The sequence below is a fragment of the Elgaria multicarinata genome, chromosome 3, assembly GCF_023053635.1.
Source record: "Elgaria multicarinata webbii isolate HBS135686 ecotype San Diego chromosome 3, rElgMul1.1.pri, whole genome shotgun sequence".
Taxonomy (NCBI): Eukaryota; Metazoa; Chordata; class Lepidosauria; order Squamata; family Anguidae; genus Elgaria; species Elgaria multicarinata.
In genome coordinates this window covers 19,970,400-19,997,240 of record NC_086173.1, presented here as the reverse complement: position 1 = coordinate 19,997,240, position 26,841 = coordinate 19,970,400, and the positions used below count along the sequence as shown (strand labels likewise).

Sequence of the window (26,841 nt, the reverse complement as noted above, 5' to 3'; positions counted from 1 at the left end):
CGAGTTTATGGCTAAGGTTAGATTGGAACTGAAGACATCCAAGCCTAGAGCTCACATAGCTGTTATGCTGCACTAGCAAATTAGCTCCAGCCCCAGCATGGTGCAAATATTGTACCTTAGCAGAGTCGGCCTTTAAATGCTTTAGCCTTGTCCCGACTACCCCAAGATGAGACAAATAACTCCTGAGGTCACGCCCTGACCCCATCCTCCCTCTCTTCTCTCCTTCCCCGTCGCCTTTGGATAGGGGGTGCTTTTTCTTCCCTGTCATTCTCACTCAAGACAGGATTGATTTAAGACTGCCTTGCGTGCAAGAAGGCAGAATCCGTGCTTCAAGCTGGCATCTTGCTGACATGTCTTTCAGATTCTAGTTGAGGAAATGCAGCCACTTGTCACCAACGTGCCGTGTCACCGTTGGCTGGCTGCATGGGGCACAAGAGGGCTAGTTCAATTTAAGCTCAGCATACGGCGAAGCAGCTGGACGCTGTCGAAGCCGATGCTCATTCATTGAGCTTGTGAAGGAAGGGGGTGCAGTAGCTCTGCCCGATGCAAATAGTTTATGCTGTGGGAGGATAAGAGCAGGGTTGACACTGAAGGTTTTGGAACCCAGGCTGTTCTCCCAGCTCTCTTTGTCTCAGACCCCAAGAATAAATGCAGTACTTTGGGGTGGATTTTAGCAGACAATGTATAGAACAGCTGGTTTTGATCTAGGACATTGTGTTTGTTTTTTTCAGGGGGAGGGAATACAAATGTACTGTGTCTTAACACTGATTTTGTGATGCTGGTTTTTCTTTTTCACGTCTACCTATGGTCGTGAAACCTATGGGCTGGACCATGAACTATTAAGGTAGATGTTGGTTTACTGAAACGTTAATTTCTAGTGGACTGTTGGGATAATTGCAAGAAATGCTGGATAGGGCGCATCTTGCTCTGATCCAGCAATGCTCTGTATGGTCTGATCCAACTGTATCTATTCAGGACCACTAAAAGGTTAATGTTAATAAATCCTGAGTAGATACTCTTCCTTTGTAAATATTAAAACTCATGGATACAGGGATCTTGATTTTTTTTTTAAAAAAAATAGAAAGTAGCCTACGCAAGCCCTGGACTATATGATGTTACTTGTATTAATTCATCTAAGTGGATAGAGTTTACACATGACAAAAGCCAGTGAATTCTCTCAATTTGGATGGTATAGCTATATGTTGTAACCGCATAGGGCTCCAAGAAGGCTTAACACTTTGGATTGCAACCCTGACCATACCTCTCTGAGGAATAAGTCCTGTTGAATTCAGTGAGACTTACAGCATCATAGAATAGTAGAGTTGGAAGGGGCCTATAAGGCCATCGAGTCCAACCCCCTGCTCAATGCAGGAATCCACCATAAATCATATCTGACAGATGGTTGTCCATCTGTCAGGCATGCACTAGGATTGAGCTGTCTATCTCTGGTGGCACAGAGTTAATTGTCATCTCTGTAACAAACTAAATGTGACAAAGCCCCAACTTTCCATTTGGGATTCTTTGTCCTTGGTGAGCTCCAGCTGGTCGTCTTTCTGCCAAGTCTCTACAGAAATCTCTCCATTGGGAGCTGTTGGAAAGTTCCTTAGACCCATAAAGAGAAGATGGGTCTTGTGAACCGCCCAGAGAGCTTTGGCTATTACATAAAAATGTAATAAATAAATAAATAAAATCTAATTACGTCGCATTCTATTTTTTTCTTGAGTGGTAGAGCCCAATGCTTGGAAGTTCCCAGTGATCTAACCTCTGCCAGCTAAGACTGATGGCTTACCAGCTGACTCATTCCCAGCCCCTCCCTACCCAGCCCTGTCTGTTACTTTCGATTCTTTTTGTCGCAAAGTGGAGAGCTCTGTTGGGTGGCAACATCCTAGAATGAGTCCATCTGCTTCAGTTGCCTCAGAGAATCCAGCTCTGTAGAGGAAAGGGTGGGGCCCTTTTGTGTTGGTCTGATAGAAAGTGCATTTGGTCAGATAAAATCTTCTAAATTGGAAGATCAGTGATTCCAAAACGAGGCTATTCTCTTTTGCTGTTGCTATATCATGTTAACTGCTATTGCTCAGTGAGCACATCCAATAGGACATTTAGAATAGTCTTTTCTGCGTGTCCTAAGAGGCCAGTGGCATCAATACCCTTCAAAGAGAAGAAGATTTGTGATCTGTTGGCAGCAGAGACCCAGCTAGGGCCAACACAAGCAGTGGGGATGGGGTTGCTTTCTATGCCCCATTCATTGCAATAGTCGGTGGTGTTCCAGTGTTTCCCTCTCACCCCCAGTTATGCTCATAAAATGGCAGACTTGTGTATTTGGGCAGTGCCAGAATCCTGCTGAAGGATGAGCAAAGTATGGATCTGTGTGCCTCACAGGCTGTAGGCCAAGCATTGTATTCTTACAGTTGTATTTTCCCCTTTCCTGTATTCAGATGTCCAGCTCGCCGTTGTCCAAGAAGCGTCGCGTGTCTGAATCGGAGACGAAGACGGGTTCAAACTGCTCCTCTGGCAAATCGGTACAGACTGATCTGCGCGAAGCGCCTGCCAACGTAAGACCTTGGCTAGATTGGGTTGACATACTGCCGAATCCTGAGCCTGCTTTTTGATTTGGGGGAAACAAGTTGGTTCCACAGGAAAGCTAACGCAGATCTAGCAGCTTTTATTTTCTTATTGGTAAAGGGCCTGTTGTTATGATGGGCATGGCAGAAAGAGAATCTGTTTATTGCAATGTTTGTGTGGAATGTGGTTCTTCACTCTCTTTTTTTCTTTTTCTTTTCTTTTGGTGGATGCTGGGCCATCCCACGGGGTTGCCAATAGGAAAAGGCTTGGCTACTATCTTGTTTCCAAGTGCAGCAGTTCATATTTTCCCATAACAGAAGAAGGCAGCCATTCAGTTACATGGGAGGAAATAAAAGGGTGCCCTCAGGGACACCATTACGATGTGGACTAAATCTGCCTCTAGGTTTTAGTCTCAAACCCTAGCAATCTTAATGATTACAGCTGTTCCATTACCACTTGTGGGACTATGTGGGAGGCATTAAGAACCCAGCCAGCTGCTATCTGCAAGCAAATGTTCAAGGTAGCTATCATAAAAGGAGTACAAACATTTACACTCCTAAAAATATGCACAGGTCAGTTGAAAACTGACAGTCTCTGGATATATAGCAAACCATTATTAACCCGTCAAGCTCCCTTCATCTATACTTTCAACTGTTTGGGGGTCTTCATTTATGCTCAAATAAGCAAGTTAGTGTAGCCCAACATTACTGCCTCTAACATCAGGATCTTTGTGTAGATTACAGCAGGGGATCGCCTGCCTTACCCTAAGGGGCGCTTGCAGGCAGTGCGCAGGTGAACCCTCCCGGTAGTCATTCGCTCACTTGGAGAATAAAAGTACGAGCTGCATAACTGGCTTAGGTCTCCATTTCAGCTGAAAAGGCCTCATACAGCTGGAAAGACAAAATTCCATACTTCTAGTAAATTATGCAAATTTAGTACAGAAGCATACTACGTTTTGATCTCATTTGCGGAACGTGAAGTTAGGGGATTCCTCAAATATTGAGAGGCCACTGTTGAGGAATGGAAGGGTCACAGGAGGGGTAGGGATGACGGGGGACTGAGAATGCCATCTCTGCTCCCTTATCATGGGTGGACTTAGCTGGGGCCCTCCATAAACAGGCTGTGCACATTCAGTCCACAACCAACAGGCCTGGAAATGTATCATGTCATATTTTAAAAAGGAATGCTCAAAACTTGCAGAAAGCTGCAATACCCAGCACATTTTGTACTTGTCGGTGTTCCACTTTTTCTCTTATGATACAGTCAGGGACATGTGGAGCAACGCAACCTCTGTTACTGATGCCACTTCATGTTTCTTTTTTCCAGGGTATGGCCAAGAATGGAAGCGAAATAGACATTGATGAGGGTCTGTACTCCAGACAGCTGTAAGTACCAGAAGAAGGGTGGGGGGAATGTCCATTTTTAAAGGTGGTCAAGCAATACTAGCATGATGTAGGGGTGGAAGGTGGGCGAGGAGTGATGGTGTTTCTTGTGCGGCTGTTGAACTTTAGCAGTTTCTCGGATGCTGAGGGGGAACTGCTTTTGGGACATGATGCCCAGTTTTCCAGCAGGGCAGGCAAGACTTTGAAATTAATCCTTTGGGGGTTTCTCCCACTTGTCCCGAGCAGATACGTGTTGGGCCATGAGGCCATGAAACGAATGCAAAATGCCAACATTCTGGTGTCCGGCTTGCGAGGACTAGGCGTGGAGATTGCCAAGAACATCATCTTGGGTGGAGTGAAATCTGTCACGATCCATGACCAGGGCGTGGCTGAGTGGTCTGACCTCTCATCGCAGGTAGGGTGATCCTCCACTCATTCAAACGACCCAGGGTGTGCCCACCTCTGGTAGACATGTTGCCCTAATTACTCACTACTACTCCATCCACATCTCTCTCTTCAGTTCTACCTGCGTGAGGAGGACCTGGGAAAGAATCGTGCTGATGTATCCCAGCCACGATTGGCTGAGCTTAACTCCTATGTACCTGTTACAGCCTACACTGGGCCCCTGACTGAGGACTTCCTTAGCAACTTTCAGGTATTTTAAAGCAGGATGGCAGCGTACTAAGAGCTGGGCTCCACCATAGTGGAGAAAAGTTGGTTTCTTCCTCAGAGGAGGGTTGGCAACCTGGACATAAAATGTAACTTGAATCAGATCAAGGGTTCATCTAGTCTAATACTCTGTTTTCAGCAGTGGACAGGCAGGTGTCTGGAAGTTCAAAGGAGGGTACGACAGCGATGGCCAAATTTCATTGTTTGTCCTCAGTATCTATTCTCCTAGCTTGGAGAGAGCCTTTTTGGATCATTGCTTAGTCTGTCTGGAATTTTACCATCCTGAACAGTTCACTTGACTCCAGATCACTTATAAACAACACCAGTCCCCCAGTATAGATCCTTGAGGAGGAGATGGGGGCCTCACTGCTTGCTTTGCCTTACAGCACCAGGCATAACATTAAAGTTGACATGCTGTATACCCTTCCATGGTTCCTGGTGCAGTAAAGCTGTATGCCTTAGTGTGATCAGACTAAGAACCATCTAGCTGTAGGAATTAGGGGGTGAGAGAGGTTCCAGGAAATCTAACGTTCTTGAAAGCAGAGTTCCTTGATTCTATGTGTCATAAAATGAAGTGAAAACAGAATAGGGGAGAAGAGTTCATCTATGAAGGGCAAGGAAGTCCTGTTTATTATTTAGGCTTCCTGCAGTGTAGCAGCCTTCAACAGTGAGCCAGAACAGAAGAGCTTGAGAGCTCAGGTGTATTAATGGCCTAGAATGGCACTGAAGAGTCTTCTTCTCCTCTCTGCAGGTGATTGTGCTCACCAACTGTCCGTTGGAGGAGCAGCTACGAATTGGTGACTTCTGCCACAACCAAGATATCAAGCTGGTAGTGGCAGATACAAAGGGACTCTTTGGGTAAGATGGAATCCCATCCTTCTCTCCTTACCGATGCCCTGGTCGCTCCTTCCTTTACCCTTTCCTTTGGCTGGGCTGTTCGACCTGTCTAGCACGTGCTACTTTGGGCGTTCCAACCTCTGGCATGTCCAATCAGCTTACCTGACTCCCAGCCCCAGGACGTGTGTCCTACCCAACCCTGCCTCTTGGGGCATCCCTGAAAGTGCTGAGGGTGGCATCCATTCATGGGCAGTGGAAGGGGCTGCTCAATAGGGCCCTCGCCTTGTCCCCTTTCCTTTACAGCCAGTTGTTCTGTGACTTCGGTGATGACATGGTTGTGACAGACACCAACGGGGAGCAACCACTCAGCGCCATGGTCTCCATGATTACCAAGGTAATTGCTTCTTGCAGGAAGCCAGGACTCCCTCCTATATCATTATATGGAGATTTAAAATGTAATAAAGAAACAAAAGAATTGATAACGAATTTGCTGACAGCAGCAAGGCTGATCATATCTAGGAACTGGAAGGTACAAGGAGATTATCATGTTGAGGAGTGGTATAAAGAGATTTGGGATATTGCTATAAATGATAAATTAACATGTAATATAAAAGTAAGAAGAGGGATAACAAAAACGAATGATTTTGAGGGAATTTGGAAACAGTTCCTAGAATATGTATTATCTAAGGGGAGTGGAAAACCACCTCCAGAAGAATCAATGAGATTTTGGAAACAGGAATAGATCCTGGGGTGGGAGGGTGCACTTTATGTTATGGAATGATGTTTAAAATATCAAATTAGAAATGTTATAAGGTTATTCAATTTATGTATTATTTTTTCTTGTTGTTGTTATTGTAGTATTGTATTAGTGTATTGTTAATCAATAAAAAATAAAAAAATAAAAAAAATAAAAAGGACTCCCTCCTAGAGGCAGGTTTATTCTCTTCCTTAATGAGAAACACCCGAGCGCCTACCGTGTTTTGCACTGATCCCTTCCTCCCACCCCTCCTTTTCCCCCCTGTGCAGGGGAGCCCTGGAGAGGTAACCTGTCTTGACGAGGCTCGGCATGGCTTTGAGAGTGGGGACTTTGTTTCCTTCACTGAAGTTGAGGGCATGAAGGAACTCAACAGCTCTGATCCCATGGAAATCCGAGTGCTTGGTGAGCCCCCATTGGTGCTTTGAATAAGGAGGACAGAGCTTGGATGCTAGTGGAGAGAGAGATCTGTCATGGTTGGAGCCTCTTATTAAATTCATGACAAAACGGCCTTAATTGATAGTAATGCCTTCATGGGATTTTGAGGGCGCGGCGGGGGCACGGGGAGAGCATAGAAATTGTCCTATGTCACATTTGTCACAATTTGTCACATATGTCACAAGCTAAAATTCCAAATAAATGTGACAAATTGTCAAATTGTCACATTTATTGGGAATTTTAGCTTGCTGTATCCCTGAGGTTCTGAGAAGGCTTGAGCAGTATTAATTTCTTAATTTAATCTGCATTAATTTCTGCACTACTGCTTGAATTTGTCCTAGCTGTGTTTTTATATTGTTTTTTATCTTATGCTTTTTTATACTGTTTGTTTTATATTTGAATGGTTTTTATGGTTTTAATTTTTGTAAACCACCTGGAGAGCTTCGGCTATTGGGTGGTATAAAAATGCAATCAATCAATAATAGTTATGAACATAGAAAGAAACTATTTAGAATTAGACAGTAGGACACGCTCACCACCCCCTCTTTCTTCTCTGTTTTTATAACTGTCAGAGTGAACGCCCCTTCCGAACCCAGATTGCAGCCAATCAATACTGATAGCAAAAAAAATGGACCAAATAAGCGGCTGAAGAATACAAATATTATCACTTTCAGAGGATGCAGTTTGTGGGTATAGATTTTTTAACAAGCAATTGGTTTGATAGAATGCAAATGTAATAGCTTTCAGAGAATGAAGTTGCAATTTTTTACAAGGTGGTTGTTGCTTTGAGAATACAATTGCAAGTGTAGTTTCTAATTTTAAAGTTGTAATAAAGTTTAACATGCAGTATTTAACAACCAATAGTAAATCTTTAATAGTCAGTTGCTTTCTTTGACATGCAATTGCTGATGTATTGTTTTGAACACAGTTGCTCTTTTAAAACATGCAATTGCTAATGTATTTTTGAACAAGCAGTAACTGATTATAAATTATATAATTGTAATATGCAATTACTAATGTTTAAATCTTTCATGGAGTTGCTTGTTTTCAAATCTTGAGATCAGTTGCTGATGTTCAGGTCTTAATGAAATCTTAAGACAGTATAATGGATAAATAAATAATGATTGCAGGTCATTACATTTGCATTCTATCAAACCAATTGCTTGTTAAAAAAATCTATACCCACAAACTGCATCCTCTGAAAGTGATTATATCTGTATTCTTTAGCCACTTATTTGGTCCTTTTTTTGCTATTAGTTTTACTGTGAGAGTCTCTCTCCTCTTTTTTTGCAATTTGGCCAATCAATACCAGCATCTTTCCCACTCTCCTGCATGGGCCATTTCAAATCCAAATTACTAGAGCAGTTTAAACCCCCTTCTTCCATTTTGGCTTCACATCTGAGAGAGCTCCATTTCCCTTATTCAAAACAGTTACAATCCCTTTACATAGTGGCACTGAATAAAACCCCTCCTACAGTCGGTTCTCGTGTTTCCATTCCTTGCTACATGTTTCCTGTTACATGGGTGTGTAGTATTCCTCCGCTACTTCCCCAGTCATTTGTAATTTAATCCTGCCAATTTTGGGAATATCAGAAAATCCATTCCTATCCTTTCTGTCTTCATGCATGTGACAGAGCTCCCCCCAAGACTGTAATATATTCAGATGGTAGCTGGGGTCTCTGGCCCAAGGTAATATTCCATGTGCAGTACTATTTCTTTTTCAGTGCAGGTTCTCGTTTGGGGCCATGGGTCTAACAAGCATATATGTGCACTCTTGCTCTTTTTCAGGCCCCTACACGTTCAGCATTGGTGACACCTCCAGCTTGTCAGACTATGTGCGTGGCGGCATTGTCACCCAGGTCAAGATGCCAAAGAAGATTAGCTTTGTAAGTGACTTAGCCAACATGCTCTGCCTTTTTGCTAGACAGATCCTCACAGTTGGAAATGCCCTTACCTTGGAACTACCTGGTTCCCGTTGAACCACATGTACTATATCTTTGGAGGCATCTAGGCTGCAAGCTTGGAGACAGGGAGTTTTCAGCTCCCCACTTAGCCATAGAAGAGGGGAGCTATGAAGAGGTCTTGGCACATCTTCCATCTCACTGGCTCAATTGTGTTGAGCCAGTTGCAGCAAAATGTTGTCTTATCCGAGTTCAGAATGTAACGGCTGATTAGTTCCGGAGTCTAAACCAGGGGTGCACAACCTGTGGCCTGCGTGTAGCCTCCTGGTGAGGTCTGCGAAGCTAGAGGCACCACAGACACTGACTTGTCCTACTTCGTTCTGATTAGATACACTGCTCATGCTTAGTTCTGAGTAGATGTGCAGAGGCTGGGTATTTGGGATGTTATTCGAAAATACTGCTGAATGATTTAGTCCTTCTTCTGAGTACAAAGCGATTCCCCATTCTGCTAGTGGTGTTAGGTGTGTGTGTGTGTGTGTGTGTGTGTGTGTGTACATGTACATGCATGGCCCCTGGGGAACATTGGATATGGCCCTCTGGGCTGAAAAGGTTGTGCGCCCCTGGCTAAAAGTAAAGCAGATGGCTCTATGTTCAAAGGAAGTATTTCTCTACTTTTCAAATGATGTAGAGAATGGGGAACACGCAATCCCATTTTTTCCTCCTCTTTCAGAAATCTCTGCGTTCCTCTCTGGCAGAGCCAGAGTTCATCATCACTGATTTTGGCAAGTTTGACCGACCAGCCCAGCTGCACCTGGGATTCCAGGCCTTGCATGAGTTCCGCAAGAAACACAGCCGTTTCCCAAAGCCCCGCAATCAGGTAGCTTCTTCAAAATTGGCCTCGACTTTTCTCATGGTGTCTGTTTTCTGAGTTTCTCTCCAGTCACAGTTGGCCACACTAGTCATAGAAATCCCTGGTAAAATGTGCATCCAAAGAGTACTGAAGCCACAGCAGCCCACCTGGCAAGGGCAGGGAGTGGTGCAATTCGCTTCTGCCAGTTGCTTATTCCTGCTGACTTTGCTGCTGCTCCTGCCTTGGGCTCCAACTATCTCAGCCTCTGACAATAGCTTAGGAGCCCAATGGGTAGCTAAACAAAAGGCAGGAGTGATTGGACAGGCAGGAGCAAGCGGCCAGCCGACTTCCCAAGCAAGTGAGGAAGCAGTTAGGCTGGGCAGGTGGCGGCTGAAGCCGTGGTGGTCCTCCTGGCAAAGGCAGGAGGAGTGGCCCCATTCGTTCCTGCCAGTCGCTTGCTCCTGTTGACATGGCCGCTGCTCTCGCCTTGTGCCTTAATTATCGCGAGAGGTCAGCCAGGGGCAACCTCTCCCAGGACCTCATAAGAGCTCTATGGGCATCTGGGGCACAAGATGTGAGCGATTGGGTGGGGAGGAACAAGTGATCAGCCAGCAGCTCATGCAAGAAAGAGGGAAGGCTGGCCAAGTGGGTGGGTGGTGGCTGAAGCTCCGGCCGCCCATGGTTGAAGGCCAGCCCTTCTGGTGGGGCAGAGCGGGGACAGTGGCACAATTCAGTGTTCTTTTCCCTCTCCGCCAGCTGTGGGTGGTTTTCCTAGGTGATAGTGGGGGCTAGACTTGGAGTAGGGAGAGACAAGCAGGTAACAGAACAGCATGAGTAGCATTTGGGAAGAGGGTCACGATTCTCTGTGTATACTATGTGTGTTCATAGGGCCAAGGAACTACCAAGGAGCAATTCCTGCCTCAAGCACCTTCATTCACCTGGCCACACACTTTCAAGCATACCTTTACAGGCATATAAATATGATTTTTTCCCCTTCTCCTTTGAATGAAGGCTTTGAGTCATAGAAAGTTGAGTATCATTTTTCTGTGCCTGTTATTGCAGTCCATGCTTTTATCTGTGCTTCCTTGGGATCATAAACATACACAGTCTGGGTTTAATAGCTGTATGGGAGGGATGGGTAGCCACATATGGCAGAAGTTGTACTTCTCTAACAGTGAAGTCTCCTGTTAACTTGATTTCAACGGCATGTTCGCAACCATGCAGGTTAGAAACTCTTTGGGAGGTAGGTAGGGTTAGGTGCAGTTCTTGTAGTTGCATTTCAATGTTGGATTCTGTGCCAAGTTTTGCACATGCCTTTGGGAAATTCAGTCCCGTTGAGCTAGGTCTCTGGGAAGACTTAGTTTATACTCTTCCCCCGTCCCCATGGGGCTTTTCCTAGGCTGTGTCCGACTTCTCCCCTTTACTCCTCAGGCAGATGCTAGTGAGGTGCTAGCTTCGGTCAAGGAACTGAATGAGCAAGCAACGCCCCTACTCAAACAAGAGCAGTTGAATGAAGACATCATCAAAGAACTCGCCTTCCAAGCCACTGGAGACCTGGCACCTGTCAATGCCTTCATTGGGGGACTGGCTGCACAAGAAGTCATGAAGGTGAGGCCAGGCTCCAAGAATTCAGTTGGAATATTTGGAAAACTGGCTGGGTGATGGGATGAGAAGTTGGTCCTAGCACGTTTGTAATTTGGCTACAGTTCTTCCCTTCCCTGACTTCCCCATCAAACTCCCCCTCAACCAAGAGTGTTGGGCTTGGCAGGTAACACAGCAAATCTTTGCTTCTGTAACACAAAGACTGAGCTGTGTGGGGTTGGCATGCATCGTTGGTCCATCCCTGATCCTTAAACAATCGACGGACCTTTTTGTAGTTAAAGCCGAACAACGGGGCACCAGTGAAATACGGTATGACTTTCTCCTTCCCCACTTCTCTCCTTCAGGCCTGTTCAGGCAAATTCATGCCTATCACTCAGTGGCTGTACTTTGATGCACTGGAGTGCTTGCCTGAGGAAAACAAGGATGCCCTGACTGAGGAGAATTGCAGCCCTGTGAGTAATCCATGTAGGGTGTGAGATGCAGGGTTTGAATCGCTGAGAAGCGTGCTTGCTGCTCAAGATGGATGGGTGAAATTTTTGTAGGTTGGGATGCAAAGGGGCAGGGCTGAGAAGATTAAAGGGCTTTAGAGGTAGAAGGGACTAGGATAGCTGGAGGGGCTGTAGTGTTGTTTACTTATACATAGAAATTGTGAGAGCTTTCAGGTAGCATATTTTACATACAAAGAAATGTTACTGCTTATAGCCAAATGCTAGTGCTATGCAAAACTAAAAACACAGCATCTGGAATATACAGGAAGAAAACTATATATGCTGAAACATTTATTTGTTTTGGGGGACTGCAACAGGGCTAGGGGAACAGAGAAATCCAGTATTTGACAAGAAGAGGAGATGAAAGTTGTCTGTCTTTGTTTCATTTCTCTTGATAGAAACTCTGTCGATACGATGGGCAGGTTGCTGTTTTTGGCAGTGACTTGCAAGCTAAGCTGGGTCAGCAGAAGTACTTTCTGGTGAGTCCTAGCACAATTCTTCTCTTCCTTGGTGTTTCCATCCCAGCATCCTGCTAATGTTCCTGTTCTCTCCCACTCTTAGGTTGGTGCTGGTGCCATTGGCTGTGAGCTGCTGAAGAACTTTGCTATGATTGGTCTAGGGTGCGGGCCAGGTGGAAAAGTGGCTTTGACCGACATGGACACCATTGAGAAATCGAATCTCAACCGGCAGTTCCTCTTCCGGCCTTGGGATGTTACGGTCAGTTCTCTTAAGTGCAGTTGCTTTTGCTGGGAGTGGGGTGTAATAGCATGGAGATGTGTAGCCTTGCATAGCATGGCTAAACAACTTGGGACCAGGATACCTGAGAGAGCGCCTTCTCCCTTACCAACGTGCCCGGTCACTGAGGGCATCCAAGGGTCTGCTCCTGGTGGTTCCACATAGATCCATCCTCAGATTGGAATCCACCAGGGGAAGAGCCTTCAGCGTGGTGGCGCCCCTCCTGTGGAACTCCCTGCCTCTGGAGGTCAGGCAGGCGCCAACCTTGTACTCCTTTCGGCGCCTCCTGAAAACATCTTTATTCCAAGAAGACTTTCCCTAATATGCAGCCTTGAATCTCTGTTTTTGCTTCTTTTAAATTTTGTTTTAACTGTTTTATTCTGTTTTTATTTTCATTTTATCTTGTACACAGCTCCGAAATTTTTCAACGGGAAGTGGTATATAAATATTCTAAATAAATAAATAAATAGCTAGCAACCTTGTTGGTAATGACGTTTAAAGCCCTAAATGGCTTGGGACCTCGATACTTGAGGGAGCGCCTCTCCTTATATAAGCCTGCCCGAGACTTGAGATCTGTTGGAGGAGCCCTTCTCCACATCCCACCAGCACAACACATTCGCTACGTTGGGACAAGGGAGAGGGCTTTCTCTGTTGTGGCACCCCGACTGTGGAATGCCCTCCCCTTAGAGGCCCGACTGGCACCAACGCTTATTATATTACGGCGCCAAGTGAAAACATGGCTTTTTAACAAAGCTTTTAACGGTTGAATTCACTAGGCACATTGTTTTAACTGTTTTAATAGTTTTACTACTTTTAAATTATATATCGTTTTAACTTGGTTTATGGTTTAATTTGTTTTTAGCTGTGTATATTTACTGTTTTATACTGTATGCTTTTATCTGTATGCTGCCCTGAGATCTTATTGATATAGGGCGGGATATAAATGTTTTAAATAAATAAATAAATAAACCTATTTCTCAACCCCTGGTTACCCAGCTTCTGGAAGCCCTGCATAAAATGGTTTTGGTTTGTCTTGGTTCCTTACAAGACGTAACTTAGTCATTGCTTAAGCTTTTTTCTGACACCATGAGGGCTGGAAACATGCCACCTTGCTCCAGACTGGTACCATACTCTGTGTCAATTACTATATTCCTTGTGTGCACAGTGCACAGTAAACTCACGGATGTATAGAATAAGTCCACTCATCATAATTGAACTCTCATAACACAGAGCAAAACAGTAATGCTGACAAGGCTGGTAACCAAATTGTTAAGATTCTCTTTACCCCCTGTCTACCCAGAAAATGAAATCTGAGACAGCAGCAGCGTCTGTAAAGGAAATGAACCCAAACATCCACATTACAAGCTACCGAGACCGTGTGGGCCAAGATACTGAGCGTGTTTATGACGACGACTTCTTCGAGAGCCTTGATGGAGTGGCCAATGCCCTAGACAACGTGGATGCTAGTGTGTATCTGCCTGTGGCTTTCTTGCTTATCTTTAAACTAAGCACACACCTATTTTGTTGGAGGCAACTGCAAACCAGATCATAGACTGGCTTCTATGCCATTGTGCTTGTATTGCTAGACAGTAGACAAGAATTGATGAAATTACTAGGGGTGCGAGTGATTAGTGAGGCAAAGCCAAAGAAAATACAAATCACTTACTATCTAGCTCTCTCTCTCTCTCTCTCTCATATACACATTCCGAACCAAACCTGTTCATTATCACGGGGAGGATGGGAGTAATTCACTTTATCTATGAGACTTAACTTTAAAGAAGAGTGGATTGTAAGTGACCCATGAGTAGTTCTGTCTGTATATACAGGCTATAGATGTTCCTGTAGTAAATACGCTTCTGTCAGAGGGAAACGTTAAGAGTGGTATTCCTTCGTACGCACAAAACATGAAGGCTCCCAGCTCGTGGTGATGGAATACATTCCACTTCCTCTCTGAGTGCTTTTGGTTTCCAGCACTGTCCTGGTTGACAGCCTTTCACTATTCTCTTGTGAAATCCTTGTTTTCCCATCCCTTGCTCTAGGGATGTACATGGACCGTCGCTGTGTCTATTACCGCAAGCCCCTGCTGGAATCGGGGACATTGGGGACCAAAGGGAACATCCAGGTGGTGATCCCCTTCCTTACAGAGTCCTATAGCTCCAGCCAGGACCCACCGGAAAAATCTATTCCTATCTGCACACTCAAGAACTTCCCCAATGCTATTGAGCACACCCTTCAGGTCAGTTTAGTATTGGGTTGCATTTCCAATTTGAAGGCGTTAACTGCTGTATAGTAATGGGTAGGAACCAGGACTCTTCCTGAGTTCTTGGCTGAGTGGTCTTGCTATTGACAGTTCTTCAGTATGTTACCCATCTCAGATTGCTGTGTCCTATCTTTCTAAGAAACAGACTGGATCCCCCTCACCACCTTTCCAGAAGATGCCACTATACTTTTTATTTGTATGTTCAGGGGTGGTTACTATGATGACTTTTATTCTGTCTAATTATGCGCTAGTGTTTGGTACCAAATGGCCGTAGCAGCTGCTGCGTACTGTAAAACCTCCACTGTACAATCATGCTTCATGGATGGAATTCTTATTTTTATTTGTTTATTTTGACAGTGGGCCCGGGATGAATTTGAAGGCCTTTTCAAGCAGCCTGCAGATAATGTCAACCAGTACATCACGTGAGTAAAATGTCATATTGAGGATCTGAAATCAGCCAGAGCTGGTTCCGTTTGGCCTTCATCATGGAGGCTAAAGCCTAGCTCCAAGCATCAGTAGACAGTGCAGTGGATTTGGGACTGGCTAGTAATGTCTAATGTTGGTCTGATGGGTACTAATAAAGCATGGTGAACTGGTAGTTGGGATATGTTCCAGCTACTTCCAGAACCATCCAGAAGGTTGGAAAATTGTTAATGCAGCTCTCATTTTCCTCCAGAGACGCCAAGTTCATGGAGCGGACCCAGAAACTTCCAGGCACTCAACCTTTGGAGGTTTTGGAAGCTGTCTACAAGAGCTTGGTGACTGACCGGCCTAAGTTATGGGCTGACTGTGTGGCCTGGGCATGCAATCATTGGCACACCCAATATAGTAATAATATTCGTCAGCTGCTGCACAACTTTCCCCCAAACCAGGTAAGTCAGGGAAGGATAACATGCCATGGCTTCAGCCCTTCCTTCTTGGAGCAGAACAGCAAGTTTGCTGCTACCCTCATCATAACACCAAGAGAAGTTCAAGGGGTGGCACTTCAGCAACAGGCCTTTTCTGTCATAGCACCCCATCTATGGAATGCTTTACCTAAGGAAGCTCACCTGGTGTTGGCACTGTCATCTCTTTGATGCCAGGCAAATATGTACTTATTTTCTCAGGCATTTGGACATTAAGTATGGCCCAGTTGTGTGCTGCTTTTGTCATGTTCATTCTAGGCTGCGAGGGGGAAGAAAATTTTGTGAATTTGAATATTTTTTGTATTCTATTTTTATTTTATGGTACTTATATTTATTTGTATTTTATTGATTATGGTTTATATTGATTATGAGATTCTTTCTGTTTTCTTTCAGAAAACTAATTCAGGAACTCTCTTCTGGTCGGGTCCAAAACGATGCCCTCACGCTCTCACCTTTGATATCAACAGTGTAAGCACTGGGATGGGGTCAAAAATTGAGGGGTTGCAGTACTTTCAAATGGATAAGTGGCCGTTAGAAGGTGGTGGGAAGAAATTATTCCTGCCCTTGTCTGCAGTCCTTGAAAAGCTGACTAATGGTATCCTCACTGCATTCAGCCTTGGTATCCATGTTTTCTTAAAAGGAGGAGAAGAGTGACTAGAAGAGAAATGTGGTTTGCCATTAGTCTTCCAAGGTTTTGGGGTGTTTTCTTTTAGAAAAAGTGTCCCTCAAATCATGCAGGTTTCACTGGCGTATAAAATAACATGTTAGGGAGACAATGTGGTTAAACCTAGGGAACTGAGGTGTGAAAGTGGCAATAGTATAATCAAATTTTTATTTATTTATTTATTTATTACGTTTTTATACCGCCCAATAGCCGAAGCTGGGCGGTTCACAAAAATTAGCAATTAGCTTTCTGTGGTAAGAAAAAAAAGATGAAGACGTGGTGAGGAAACATGGGGAGGGTTATGAGTGGAAGATATAATCTGGACACCATCACCCCAAATCTAATTGGGAGTAGATGTGGTTTTCTAGGCTCACAGAGAAACTGCCTGCCTTGTTTAACTGTCTGTTTGCCTCCGCAGCCCTTGCACATGGATTATGTGGTGGCAGCTGCAAACCTGTTTGCACAAACATATGGCATCACTGGCACCAGGGACAGGGCAGCTATAGTGGAGGTGCTGCACCAGGTGCAAGTTCCAGAATTCACTCCCAAGTCTGGCGTCCGCATCCACATCTCCGATCAGGAGCTGCAGAACGCTAACGCCTCCGTTGGTAAGGCCTGCTGGAATGGGGAGTATGGTGGGGCTGCAGAAGAAAGAATCATAGAATAGTAGAGTTGGAAGGGGCCTATAAGGCCATCGAGTCCAATCCCCTGCTCAATGCAGGAGTCCACCTTAAAGATCTCTCTCAAAATTCACAGGGGATCAGCAAATGGGATGACTTTAATGAGGAGAACTTGTTTCCCAATACAGCGGCTTAGTCAGTGGGTTCCAGAGCCTGCTGAGAGGAGGGCTGCATGGCATGGGCTTGTAGTTTAGTTCACCTGTTCTTTTCCCCAGATGACAGCCGATTAGAAGAACTGAAATCCTCACTCCCAAGTCCCCAGCAACTGCAGGACTTCAGGATGTTTCCTGTTGATTTTGAAAAGGTACGTACAAAAGCATTTGTTATTCCTCGACATTACTTGGCAGAGTAGGAGTGACTTCAAACTGACACCAGAGTGCTCTTGGAAGCATTTTGTGGGATCTGGTCCGGAACCTTTGTTCAGGTTTCCAACTCAGCCTTGCTGATGGTGCAGAGCCAAGAGCACCCACAAGAGATTCCTGGGAGACATGTGGCACCGTAGGCCTATTGGAAAACACAGCTGTCATTTTGCTCGTACTGTATTTCAGGATGATGACACAAATTTCCATATGGATTTCATTGTGGCTGCGTCCAACCTGCGAGCAGAGAACTATGAGATTCCTCTTGCTGATCGGCACACGGTAGGTTTAATCCGGCAGCTGTGGAGGATGAGACTGTGATTGTGATCAGTGGGAGGAGGTTGGGGGCAGTGGAATTTCCATGTCAGTGGCCTCACAGATGTTTTTTTCTCTCTACAGAGTAAGCTGATTGCAGGGAAAATCATTCCTGCTATTGCCACGACGACGGCAGCTGTAGTTGGCTTGGTGTGTCTGGAGTTGTACAAAGTAATACAGGGCCACAAGCGGCTTGAGTCCTACAAGAATGGCTTCCTCAACCTGGCATTGCCTTTCTTTGGTTTCTCTGACCCCATTTCTTGTCCCAAGAACAAAGTGAGTGTGATGATGACTTTTCCCCATATGTATGCATCCTTGTTTCGTTCATACCTGCTTGGAGCAAGGAATAGATTAATGGGGCCTGTACCCATGAGCCAAAATCCTTCCAACTTGCTTACTATATTCTCTCCTTTGAGTACTATGGACTTCCAACACCTTACTATTGAAGCAATAATGCTAGTATTGCTGAAGGATTGGGAAAGCATTTTTCCTTTCTCCTGTGGTGGGTTCATGTCTCCTGAGGGACTTGGACGTGAGGGGGATACAACCATTAATTGGAGCCTCCCACTACTCGGTGGATGGGAATTCCCAAAAACTCATGTCTGGCTGCTAAGTACAGGAACGGTTTTAAGATACTTCTTGCAACAGACCCCTTACAGTTCTTTTTTCTTCGTACTTTTTGTTTTTGCTGGTCCTATCCATTAGAGGAGGGCATTGCTATCCCAGCTTCTTCATGCACTAATTTGGGATGGGATGGGATGGGGCTGGAGACTTGGAAACCAAATGGAGGGCCCTGTGCTCTCTCACATCTGGACACAACTTAGAAATGATATGTAGCTAGAGCTGATGTTACTGTTAATGGCACTTTCTTCTTTGGCGTGAAGGGAGCATGCGTAGAAGTGATCTTCCTGTAGGGCAGCCTTCCTCAACCTGGGGCGCTCCAGATGTGTTGGACTGCATCTGGGAGTTGTAATCCAACACATCTGGAGCGCCCCAGGTTGAGGAAGGCTGCTGTAGGGGCTTGGTTGCTGGGCGATAATGCTGAGGCTCAGTTATAGATCCATGAGCCTAGAGAAATTGATGGGTGCTTCTCTAGTTAATGCCTGTATTCCTAATGTTTTTTTCTTCAGTATTATGACACTGAGTGGACTCTGTGGGACCGTTTTGAGGTGCAGGGTGTCCAAGCAGATGGGCAGGAAATGACACTGCGTGAATTCCTGGCCTACTTTAAGGTAAGAGCTGAGGAGGCCCGAGCCATTACCTGCCGTAGCTTAACGTTTGGGGAAGGAGGCTTTGTAATGAAGATCTAAAAAAAAAAAGCTTTTAGTAAAAACATTTCCTTCTTCTGTAGGAGCAGCACAATCTGGAGATAACGATGCTGTCCCAGGGAATCTCCATGCTTTACTCATTCTTCATGCAGCCAGCCAAGCTGAGGGAGCGCCATGACCAGCCGTATGTATTACTTTGGGGGTGTTCAAATAAGGGTGGGCACCTTCAGCAGACCCTGCGTTTCTCTGATTACGCCCCTTTCCCACAGGATGACTGAGATTGTCACCAGAGTCTCAAAGAAGAAGATTGGCCGCCATGTGAAAGCCCTGGTCTTTGAGCTGTGCTGCAATGACGAGAGTGGGGATGACACAGAGGTGCCCTACGTACGCTACACGATCCGCTAGCGGTTCCCTTGCTAGCACCGCCCATCTGCCTGCCACGGACTGTTAGTGCGGGGGAGGGTCCGCCTCCCTCCTCCACCCGTCACAGTTAAAGTGACTCAAAACATGAAATAACTTTTGTACCCCTTTAGGATTTGTTTTCTTTCATTTTTGTGTCCAACGGGGCCCGGGGGGAAAACCTCCACTCCTGTGGCCTTCCCCCCACCCACCCATAGTCCTTGCAGTTATGTCATGTTATTGAGGCGCCTTAACCCCCACCTCCCATCCTGTCCTCATCCTGTTAATGTTAGTCGTGTTGTGTTTTGGCTCTGCACCACCTCCTCCCCTCCCCCTCCATCACTCACTGGTGGGAGAGGCTGCTGCTCCCTCTCTCATCCTATTCTGGGGATGGGGCTTGTAACAGGAAACGCCCCCTTGTCTTCTGAGCACCCGGAGGCCTTGCCCTAGCTGGCTTTGGAGGGGAGAGGAGCTGAGTGGGTGGAGGGCGTAGGTCAGAACTGGTAAGAGAAGTAAATGAGTCAATAAACGTTTGCAAAAGCCAATTGTCCTTTATTGTTCAAACTAAGGAACCAGAGGAGGGGAAGTACTGGTGTGTGTGTGTGTGTGTGTGTGAGAGAGAGAGAGAGAGAGAGAGAGAGAGAGATGCAATTATTATTATTGTTATTATTATTTATTTATTTATTTATTTATATAGCACTATCAATGTACATCACCTTGAACAAAGGAAATTGAATAGTAGCTATGCTTGGTGACTAAAGGTTATCTGTATTGTGTCCTTGATGAAAGAGGTCCAGTTTTAAGAAAATGACAAATGGCTGGTAACATTGCCTAGTTAATTGTGGTGAAGTTAAATCGGAAAAATGAACTGTTCTCCTCCCCCAGGAATCCTTTCCTCTTTAGTTTTCTATTTATAATGAGCCTTCCCAGTCAGGATTTAATGAGGAAGCAACTGCACAACCATACCACTTTAAAGTGCTGGGACAGAACATCCCCTCACTTTGAGGTGGATTGACCATATTCATTAGCAGGGGCTATGTTGATCCCTCTTCAGATCTGAGCTTGTATTAGGCTCAGATATAGTTTCTGTAGTTTTAAGGATTCTTTGACCCTTAAACCTTTTTGAAAGTTTATACAAAACGGCTGGAATTGTTATTTTTTTCTAAAGTTCAGTTAGTAATAGCATGAAACCTGAATCTATCTGTAGCCTAATAGTGAACTTCAGTAATGTTTTTCTCAGACTGGCCATATTTGTTACTAAGTCTGGGAATGGCCCATGTTAATCCTTTAACCGGATTCCAACTTTTAATGCAGTACTGCAAAACTGGAGTCTAAATCCAGCCCACAGCCAGCTGATTCACCACTCCCCTATGTGCACCAACCTCCTGCTCTAACCTGCGAGAGGACAAAGGTGCTCTTTCCCCCCATGCATATAAGGTAGGCAGGAAGCAACTTGACTCCTTTTTGTCTGTGCACTGTCCCTAGATTTGGGACCTTAGCAAATCTAATCACTGATTATTTGGCTTTGCAACTGTCCTGTTGTGTGAGAAGCCATTCTCATTATATTCGCTTCTGGCTTTTCTTAGCTTGACATCCACAGTAAGATGTGACTCCACAGAGATGTGAATGGTAATGAAGAGACTCGATTATTCAAAGGTTCTGACAAGTCCTGATGGTTCTTCTTCGTGGTCTCTATGCATCACACATATGGGCTTTGCGCCTGCGCAGAGACCAGACCGGAACCTTCTATAGCTGAGTGGAACGTTTTTGGCGGGAACCCCTCCCCCACGCTACAGCGCACGTCCATGGGGTTCCCGCCCTTACCTCAGTTCTTCGTCGTCCGCCATTGTGCTTAGACCATAGAACCAAACCTCTTAGCGTTTTCTCTTTAAAATCCTTTTTTACTTCAAATCTTTCCTCTTTTCGCTTATTTCTCACTTCTTAACATCTTTTCTTCTATTCTATCTAAAAAAAATAAAAAAAAATAAAAATTTTTAGTAGTTAGATTTTCCTCAGCGATTTCGATCGCGGCGCTTAGCCGTATGGCAGTTAAGGCCCCATTTCGCAAGTGTGTGAAATGTGGAGCTAAGCTCCCTCCAACTGACGGGCACTCCCTGTGCGTCCTGTGCCTAGGTGAAGGCCATAAAGTTGAGTCTTGGCTGAATCTTCGAGGATGCACAAAACGGCAGCCAGTAAGTCTGTTGATGACCGTTGCACTGAGGTGCCTGAACATTCCAGAGCGGCTAATAGGGCTCAGATACCCCTAACGCCTGGACAAACGGCAGCCAGTAAGTCTGTTGATGACCGTTGCACTGAGGTGCCTGAACATTCCAGAGCGGCTAATAGGGCTCAGATACCCCTAACGCCTGGACAAACGGCAGCCAGTAAGTCCGTTGATGACCGTTGCACTGAGGTGCCTGAACATTCCAGAGCGGCTAATAGGGCTCAGATACCCCTAACGCCTGGACGGTCACTGGCGAGTTCCACGGCCAGGAAAATCTCCAAAAAGGCCCGGACTCCCAAATCTTCTTCTGAAATGGAGAAAAAGAAGAAGAAGAAGAAGCGAGACGCGGAAAAACCCTCGTTAGGGTCATCCCGCACGGCGGAACTGGCTAGGAGTCACTCTACTCCTCCTGCCATACCGACCGCTTCGATACCGAGGCCTCCCTCGGTATCGAGATCCCAGTCGGTACCGATGGCTACGGTACTGACACATCCTCCCAGTCTATCGGAGGGCGAGTTGCAGGATTCGGCTTCAGCGGCCTCTTTCCGAGAGCCTGCCAGGCTGCAAGAAGTTCAGGGACTAATCCCTCTACCGCCTTCGCCAAGGCACACGTCAATGGGAAGGAGCTTTTCAATACTCTTATCCCCAATCAGTATGTGGCGACTATGTATGGGATCGATATCGCCCACAACGATACTTCCAGGGTGACCACCAGTACCCTCAAGAAGAATATTATGCGCACCCTCCGCCTACGAGGATGTGTCATCTACCGCTGCCTCCACCGCCCGCCCACCAAACGTCCACGGTGTCGACGCCTCGACACCGTACGCAGCCATCGGCATCGACTGCCGCGGTTACCACGATACCGAAAGAGCATGTAGACCTCCAGGTGGTTACAGTATCCTTGCCTGAGGATAATTACCCATCGGATTCTGAGTCGGGGTTGTCGGCTACTCCATCGATGCCTTCACCAGAAGATGAGGTTCATGACAAGGACCCTTCTTCCCCTTCCGACGATATGGTCAGATTTTTTGACCATATGCTTAGAATGGCTCAGGCATTAGGACTGGAGATCCAGCAAATGGATGAATCGGTCGTCGATCCAATCTACGACGTTTTCCAGTCCACAACCAACCAATGACTTGCCATCCCTATTCCACATGCTTTAAAGCAAACGGCTCAATTATCTTGGAAAACACCGGCTATGACTCAAGCCACATCGAAAAGGCTAGAGACCCTCTATCGAGTCCAAGAGGAAGATGTACAGTTTCTGGTCCAACATCCCAAACCTAATTCGATCGTAGTGGAGTCGGCTCAAGGCCACTCACAGAAGGCACATTCTGCACCCGTGGACAGAGAAGGCAGAAAGTTGGACCATACGGGCAGGAGGATTTACTCCTCTGCCTCTTTGGGCATCAGGGCATCAGCCTATGAGGCTACCATGGCACGATACCAGCTCTTCCTCTGGGAGAAAATAGGATCACTATGTGAACATCTCCCAAATGACAAAAAAGAGCTGGCACGAGTTTTCCAGAGTGAAGCTTCAGCCATAGCCAGGCAACAATTGTCGACAGTGAAAGGTCAGCAGAGGCAGCAGCAACAACAGCTCCAAAGCAAACGTCAGCCGACTTCTCTAAGAAGCAGCGGGTTTGACTCCTTTATCCCAGATCCACCTCCCTTTGCGAACCGCCTAGCACCACGTTACCATCAATGGGAGTCAATAACATCGGACTCCTGGGTGCTCACTATCATCAACTCGGGGTATGCCATCGAGCTCGATGTCCTTCCTCCTTCTTCGGGGGTGAAAGTAACGGCGCCATCCCCTCCTCTGCTTCTCGAGGTACAGACCCTCCTAGCGAAAGGAGCCATCTCTCCAGTACCCGCAGAGGAACTCAACCAGAGGTTTTTCTCCCGATACTTCACGGTCCTGAAAAAAGATCTGGTAGCGGACATTTCAACCACCCTCAACCTGTTGGTCTCGTTGGGTCTGTGGGTCAATGAGGAGAAATCCATCTTGACCCCACATCAGAAGCTGGACTTCATAGGGGTAACCCTATCGTCTCGGGATGGGAGAGCATACCTGCCCTCAACCAGAGCAAGCACCCTTCAAGAGTTAGCCATTGCTACCGAGAGCCGCCGAAAGGTCTCGGCATGGACAATTCAGAGGCTATTAGGCTTGATGGCAGCTACAACTGCAGTCATCAGGTTTGCAAGACTCAGAATGAGAATATTGCAGGCCTGGTTTTTAAGAACTTTCGATCTTCGACACGATGCCCGGCGAAGTAAGGGCATCTCTGAAATGGTGGTTTTCGATGTCGACGCTCCTAGAAGGAGTTCCCTTCCAGCAAGAAACTCCTTCGGTAACGATCATGATGGATGCATCGTTGATCGGATGGGGAGCACACTGCGACTCCCTCACAGCTCAAGGCCGTTGGCCTCCTTCCCAGAGGGAACATCATATCAACCACCTAGAACTGCTAGCGGTGGAGAATGCAATAAAAACTTTTTCACAAATGATCGAGGGCCGAAACGTCCTGATCGCAACGGACAACACCACGGTAGTGGCGTACATCAACAGACAAGGTGGGACAAGGTCTCATCCTCTGAATCGATCAGCACTCAGGATTTGGAACTGGAGAAATACTCACCTGACTGCGATCCATGTAGCGGGCAAGGAAAACATCATCGCGGACGCTCTCAGCAGGTCTTTCCACGTCGACCACGAATGGGAGCTCGATACCGAAGTAAGAGACGTTCTCTTTCGGTACTGGAGCCTCCCTGCTGTCGATGTCTTCGCTACCGAAGAAAACGCAGCTTGTTCCAGGTTCTGCAGCAGAGCAGGAAGAGGAAAGCACTCGCTAGGAGATGCTTTCACCAGAACCTGGAAAGGAAATCTTTACATCTTTCCTCTGTTTCCACTGTTGACGAAGGTGCTGGCCAAAATCCAGTCGGACAGGTCGGACTGCATCCTTATCACACCGTGGTGGCCTCGACAGACGTGGTTCTCCCACGCCCTTCGACTGTCGGACGGGAATTATATCAGACTCCCGCCGATACCGACACTGTTGTCTCGACACCAGGGCAGGGTTCGACACGCAAACCTGTCGACACTCAAGATGACGGCATGGAGAATATCATCCATTCCTCCTCTCGTACCAAGGATTTAACTGTAGACCATATACTGTTGGCATCACTAAAGCCTTCAACGAGAAAATCTTATACGGCAAAGTGGCAGAGATTTCAAACTTTTGCCTTGGAAAACAATCAAGCACCTGAATCTTGCCCTTTGTCATTGATTCTCAAATACCTATTGGCACTTTATCAGCAGGGACTCGAACTCACTTCCATCAGAGTTCACTTAGCGGCTATTACATCTTTTCATCGAGGCATGGATGGTTTTACACCTTTTGTACATCCAACATCGAGGAAATTTTTAAAGGGGCTTAAAAATATGATACCGACAGTAAAGAGTATTGTTCCACCATGGAGCCTATCAGTGGTGTTACAGGCATTGACAAAGAAGCCCTTCGAGCCCATGGCCTTATCTGACCTTAGGCTTCTAACATTCAAGACTGTCTTTTTAGTAGCCATCACTTCTGCTAGACATGCAAGTGAGCTTAGAGCTCTCAGGATAGATGCTCCTTACACTATCTTTCACAAAGATAAGGTTGTGTTACGCACAGACCCTGCCTTCTTGCCTAAGGTAGTGTCAACCTTTCATCTGTCCCAATATATCACTCTACCAGCTTTCTTTCCGAATCCAACAACACCTGTTGAGTTTTCTTTACATACACTTGATGTAAGGAGAGCTCTTGCCTTTTACAAGGCTAGGACAGAGAGTTTTAGGAAAACAAAGCAATTGTTTATTTGTTATGGTGAGCCTTATAAGGGACTCCCTGTTTCATGCCAGCAACTGTCACGCTGGATTGTAGAGACAATTGAACTTGCTTACTCTTATCTCTAAACTAGAGCTTGTGAAACCTGTGACAGCTCATTCTACCAGAGCTGTCGCAACATCTGTTGCCTTCAGCAGAGGTGTTCCCTTGACAGAAGTCTGTAGAGCTGCAACGTGGTCCACTCCATCCACGTTTGTTAGGCACTACAGTTTGGACACCCGTGCTAGGCACGACTGCTCGTTTGGAAGGACAGTGCTCTCGGAGATCTTCAGATGATGCACCAACCCACCTCCAAAGATATGTCAGCTTGCTACTCGCCCATATGTGTGATGCATAGAGACCACGAAGAAGAAATGCAGGTTGCTTACCTGTAACTGTGGTTCTTCGAGTGGTCATCTATGCATTCACACAACCCACCCACCATCCCCACTTGGTGGTGTGAGACTTACAAATGACACAGTTATATGTGGAATGTACTTTATTGAAATTACACTCATGTTTATGGGGGCACAATGTCGGACTCCTGTAAACTGAGGTAAGGGCGGGAACCCCATGGACGTGCGCGGTAGCATGGGGGAGGGGTTCCCGCCAAAAACATTCCACTCAGCTATAGAAGGTTCCGGTCTGGTCTCTGTGCAGGCGCAAAGCCCATATGTGTGAATGCATAGATGACCACTCGAAGAAACACAGTTACAGGTAAGCAACCTGCATTTGTGTGCTATCTCCAGTATTTGAGGCAGTAAGCCTATGTGCACCAGTTGCTGGGGAACATGGGTGGGAGGGTGCTGTTGCACCATGACCTGCTTGTTCATCCCTGGCCGATGGCTGGTTGGTCACTATGTGAACAGAGTGTGACTAGATGGACCCTTAGTCTGATCCAGCATGGCACTTATGTTCTTAAGGGCCTGTTTTTAATCATGCCACTTCACTATGGCATGATTAAGGGCAACATCTATCCTGTGCTGTGCTCCAATGCCCATACCAGCTAGGGGAATACCCTATTAGGTATCTCAAAGGAAAGCAGCATACAAGCCCTTCATTTGTGAATTTTGAATTCGTGCATTTTGGGTGGGGCTTTAAAAATGGCAATCTTCTGAAGGTTGGCAGCATTTTTATTGCACTTCTACTGCCTTATGACTATATAAAAATTCTGTTAAACTAATTACAATTTGATTGGCTATTATGGCCTTTATCCTAAAATTGTTAGTTCCTTCATGTTCTCTTGAAATAGTATGAGACAGTCATTCAGGCCACATTTATGCTTTATACTAGATTTTAACAAGCCAACACTTACTATTATTACCATATTTCTTCGATTGTAAGACGCCATCGAATCTAAGGCACACACTAATTTCAGTGCCACCAGCAGGGAAAAAAAGCTTTGATTCAAAGAAAAAATAAATTTCTCCAATCAGCCAGCAAAGCAATTTTACGGTACATACACGCAGCGGAGGGGGAGAGGAACAGCGAGCGAGACACAGACGCGCGTGCGCACCCACACACATAGAGGCAGGTTACATGAATGGGAAGCAGGAACCAATCGTCCCCTGCCTGGGAACGGACAGCCACACATGCATTCAAAAGCTGGTCTGCACCATTCACACGGACGGGGGTGGGGGTGGGCGGGCGAGCCCAACCAGCACTGCTCAGGTG

The 26,841-nt window shown here is 46.0% G+C and overlaps 1 protein-coding gene across 2 annotated transcripts in view; it reads left to right on the top strand.

Annotated features, from left to right (window-relative positions):
- Positions 1-19,613, top strand: part of UBA1 (ubiquitin like modifier activating enzyme 1) — a 42,688-nt gene extending 23,075 nt beyond the window's left edge. For both annotated transcript variants that reach the window (XM_063119542.1, XM_063119543.1), the window contains exons 2-26: positions 2,436-2,552; positions 3,889-3,947; positions 4,191-4,359; positions 4,465-4,599; positions 5,365-5,471; positions 5,754-5,844; positions 6,477-6,609; positions 8,431-8,528; positions 9,274-9,420; positions 10,825-11,001; positions 11,340-11,447; positions 11,882-11,962; positions 12,045-12,200; positions 13,519-13,684; positions 14,258-14,454; positions 14,836-14,900; positions 15,155-15,350; positions 15,777-15,851; positions 16,466-16,655; positions 16,943-17,031; positions 17,276-17,368; positions 17,486-17,677; positions 18,532-18,633; positions 18,753-18,853; positions 18,939-19,613. In XM_063119542.1, the coding sequence (XP_062975612.1) occupies positions 2,436-2,552; positions 3,889-3,947; positions 4,191-4,359; positions 4,465-4,599; positions 5,365-5,471; positions 5,754-5,844; positions 6,477-6,609; positions 8,431-8,528; positions 9,274-9,420; positions 10,825-11,001; positions 11,340-11,447; positions 11,882-11,962; positions 12,045-12,200; positions 13,519-13,684; positions 14,258-14,454; positions 14,836-14,900; positions 15,155-15,350; positions 15,777-15,851; positions 16,466-16,655; positions 16,943-17,031; positions 17,276-17,368; positions 17,486-17,677; positions 18,532-18,633; positions 18,753-18,853; positions 18,939-19,074 (3,180 nt within the window). In that variant the 3' untranslated portion in view covers positions 19,075-19,613. The remainder of the gene's footprint in view (positions 1-2,435; positions 2,553-3,888; positions 3,948-4,190; positions 4,360-4,464; positions 4,600-5,364; positions 5,472-5,753; positions 5,845-6,476; positions 6,610-8,430; positions 8,529-9,273; positions 9,421-10,824; positions 11,002-11,339; positions 11,448-11,881; positions 11,963-12,044; positions 12,201-13,518; positions 13,685-14,257; positions 14,455-14,835; positions 14,901-15,154; positions 15,351-15,776; positions 15,852-16,465; positions 16,656-16,942; positions 17,032-17,275; positions 17,369-17,485; positions 17,678-18,531; positions 18,634-18,752; positions 18,854-18,938) is intronic.
- The last annotated feature ends 7,228 nt before the right edge of the window (positions 19,614-26,841 follow it).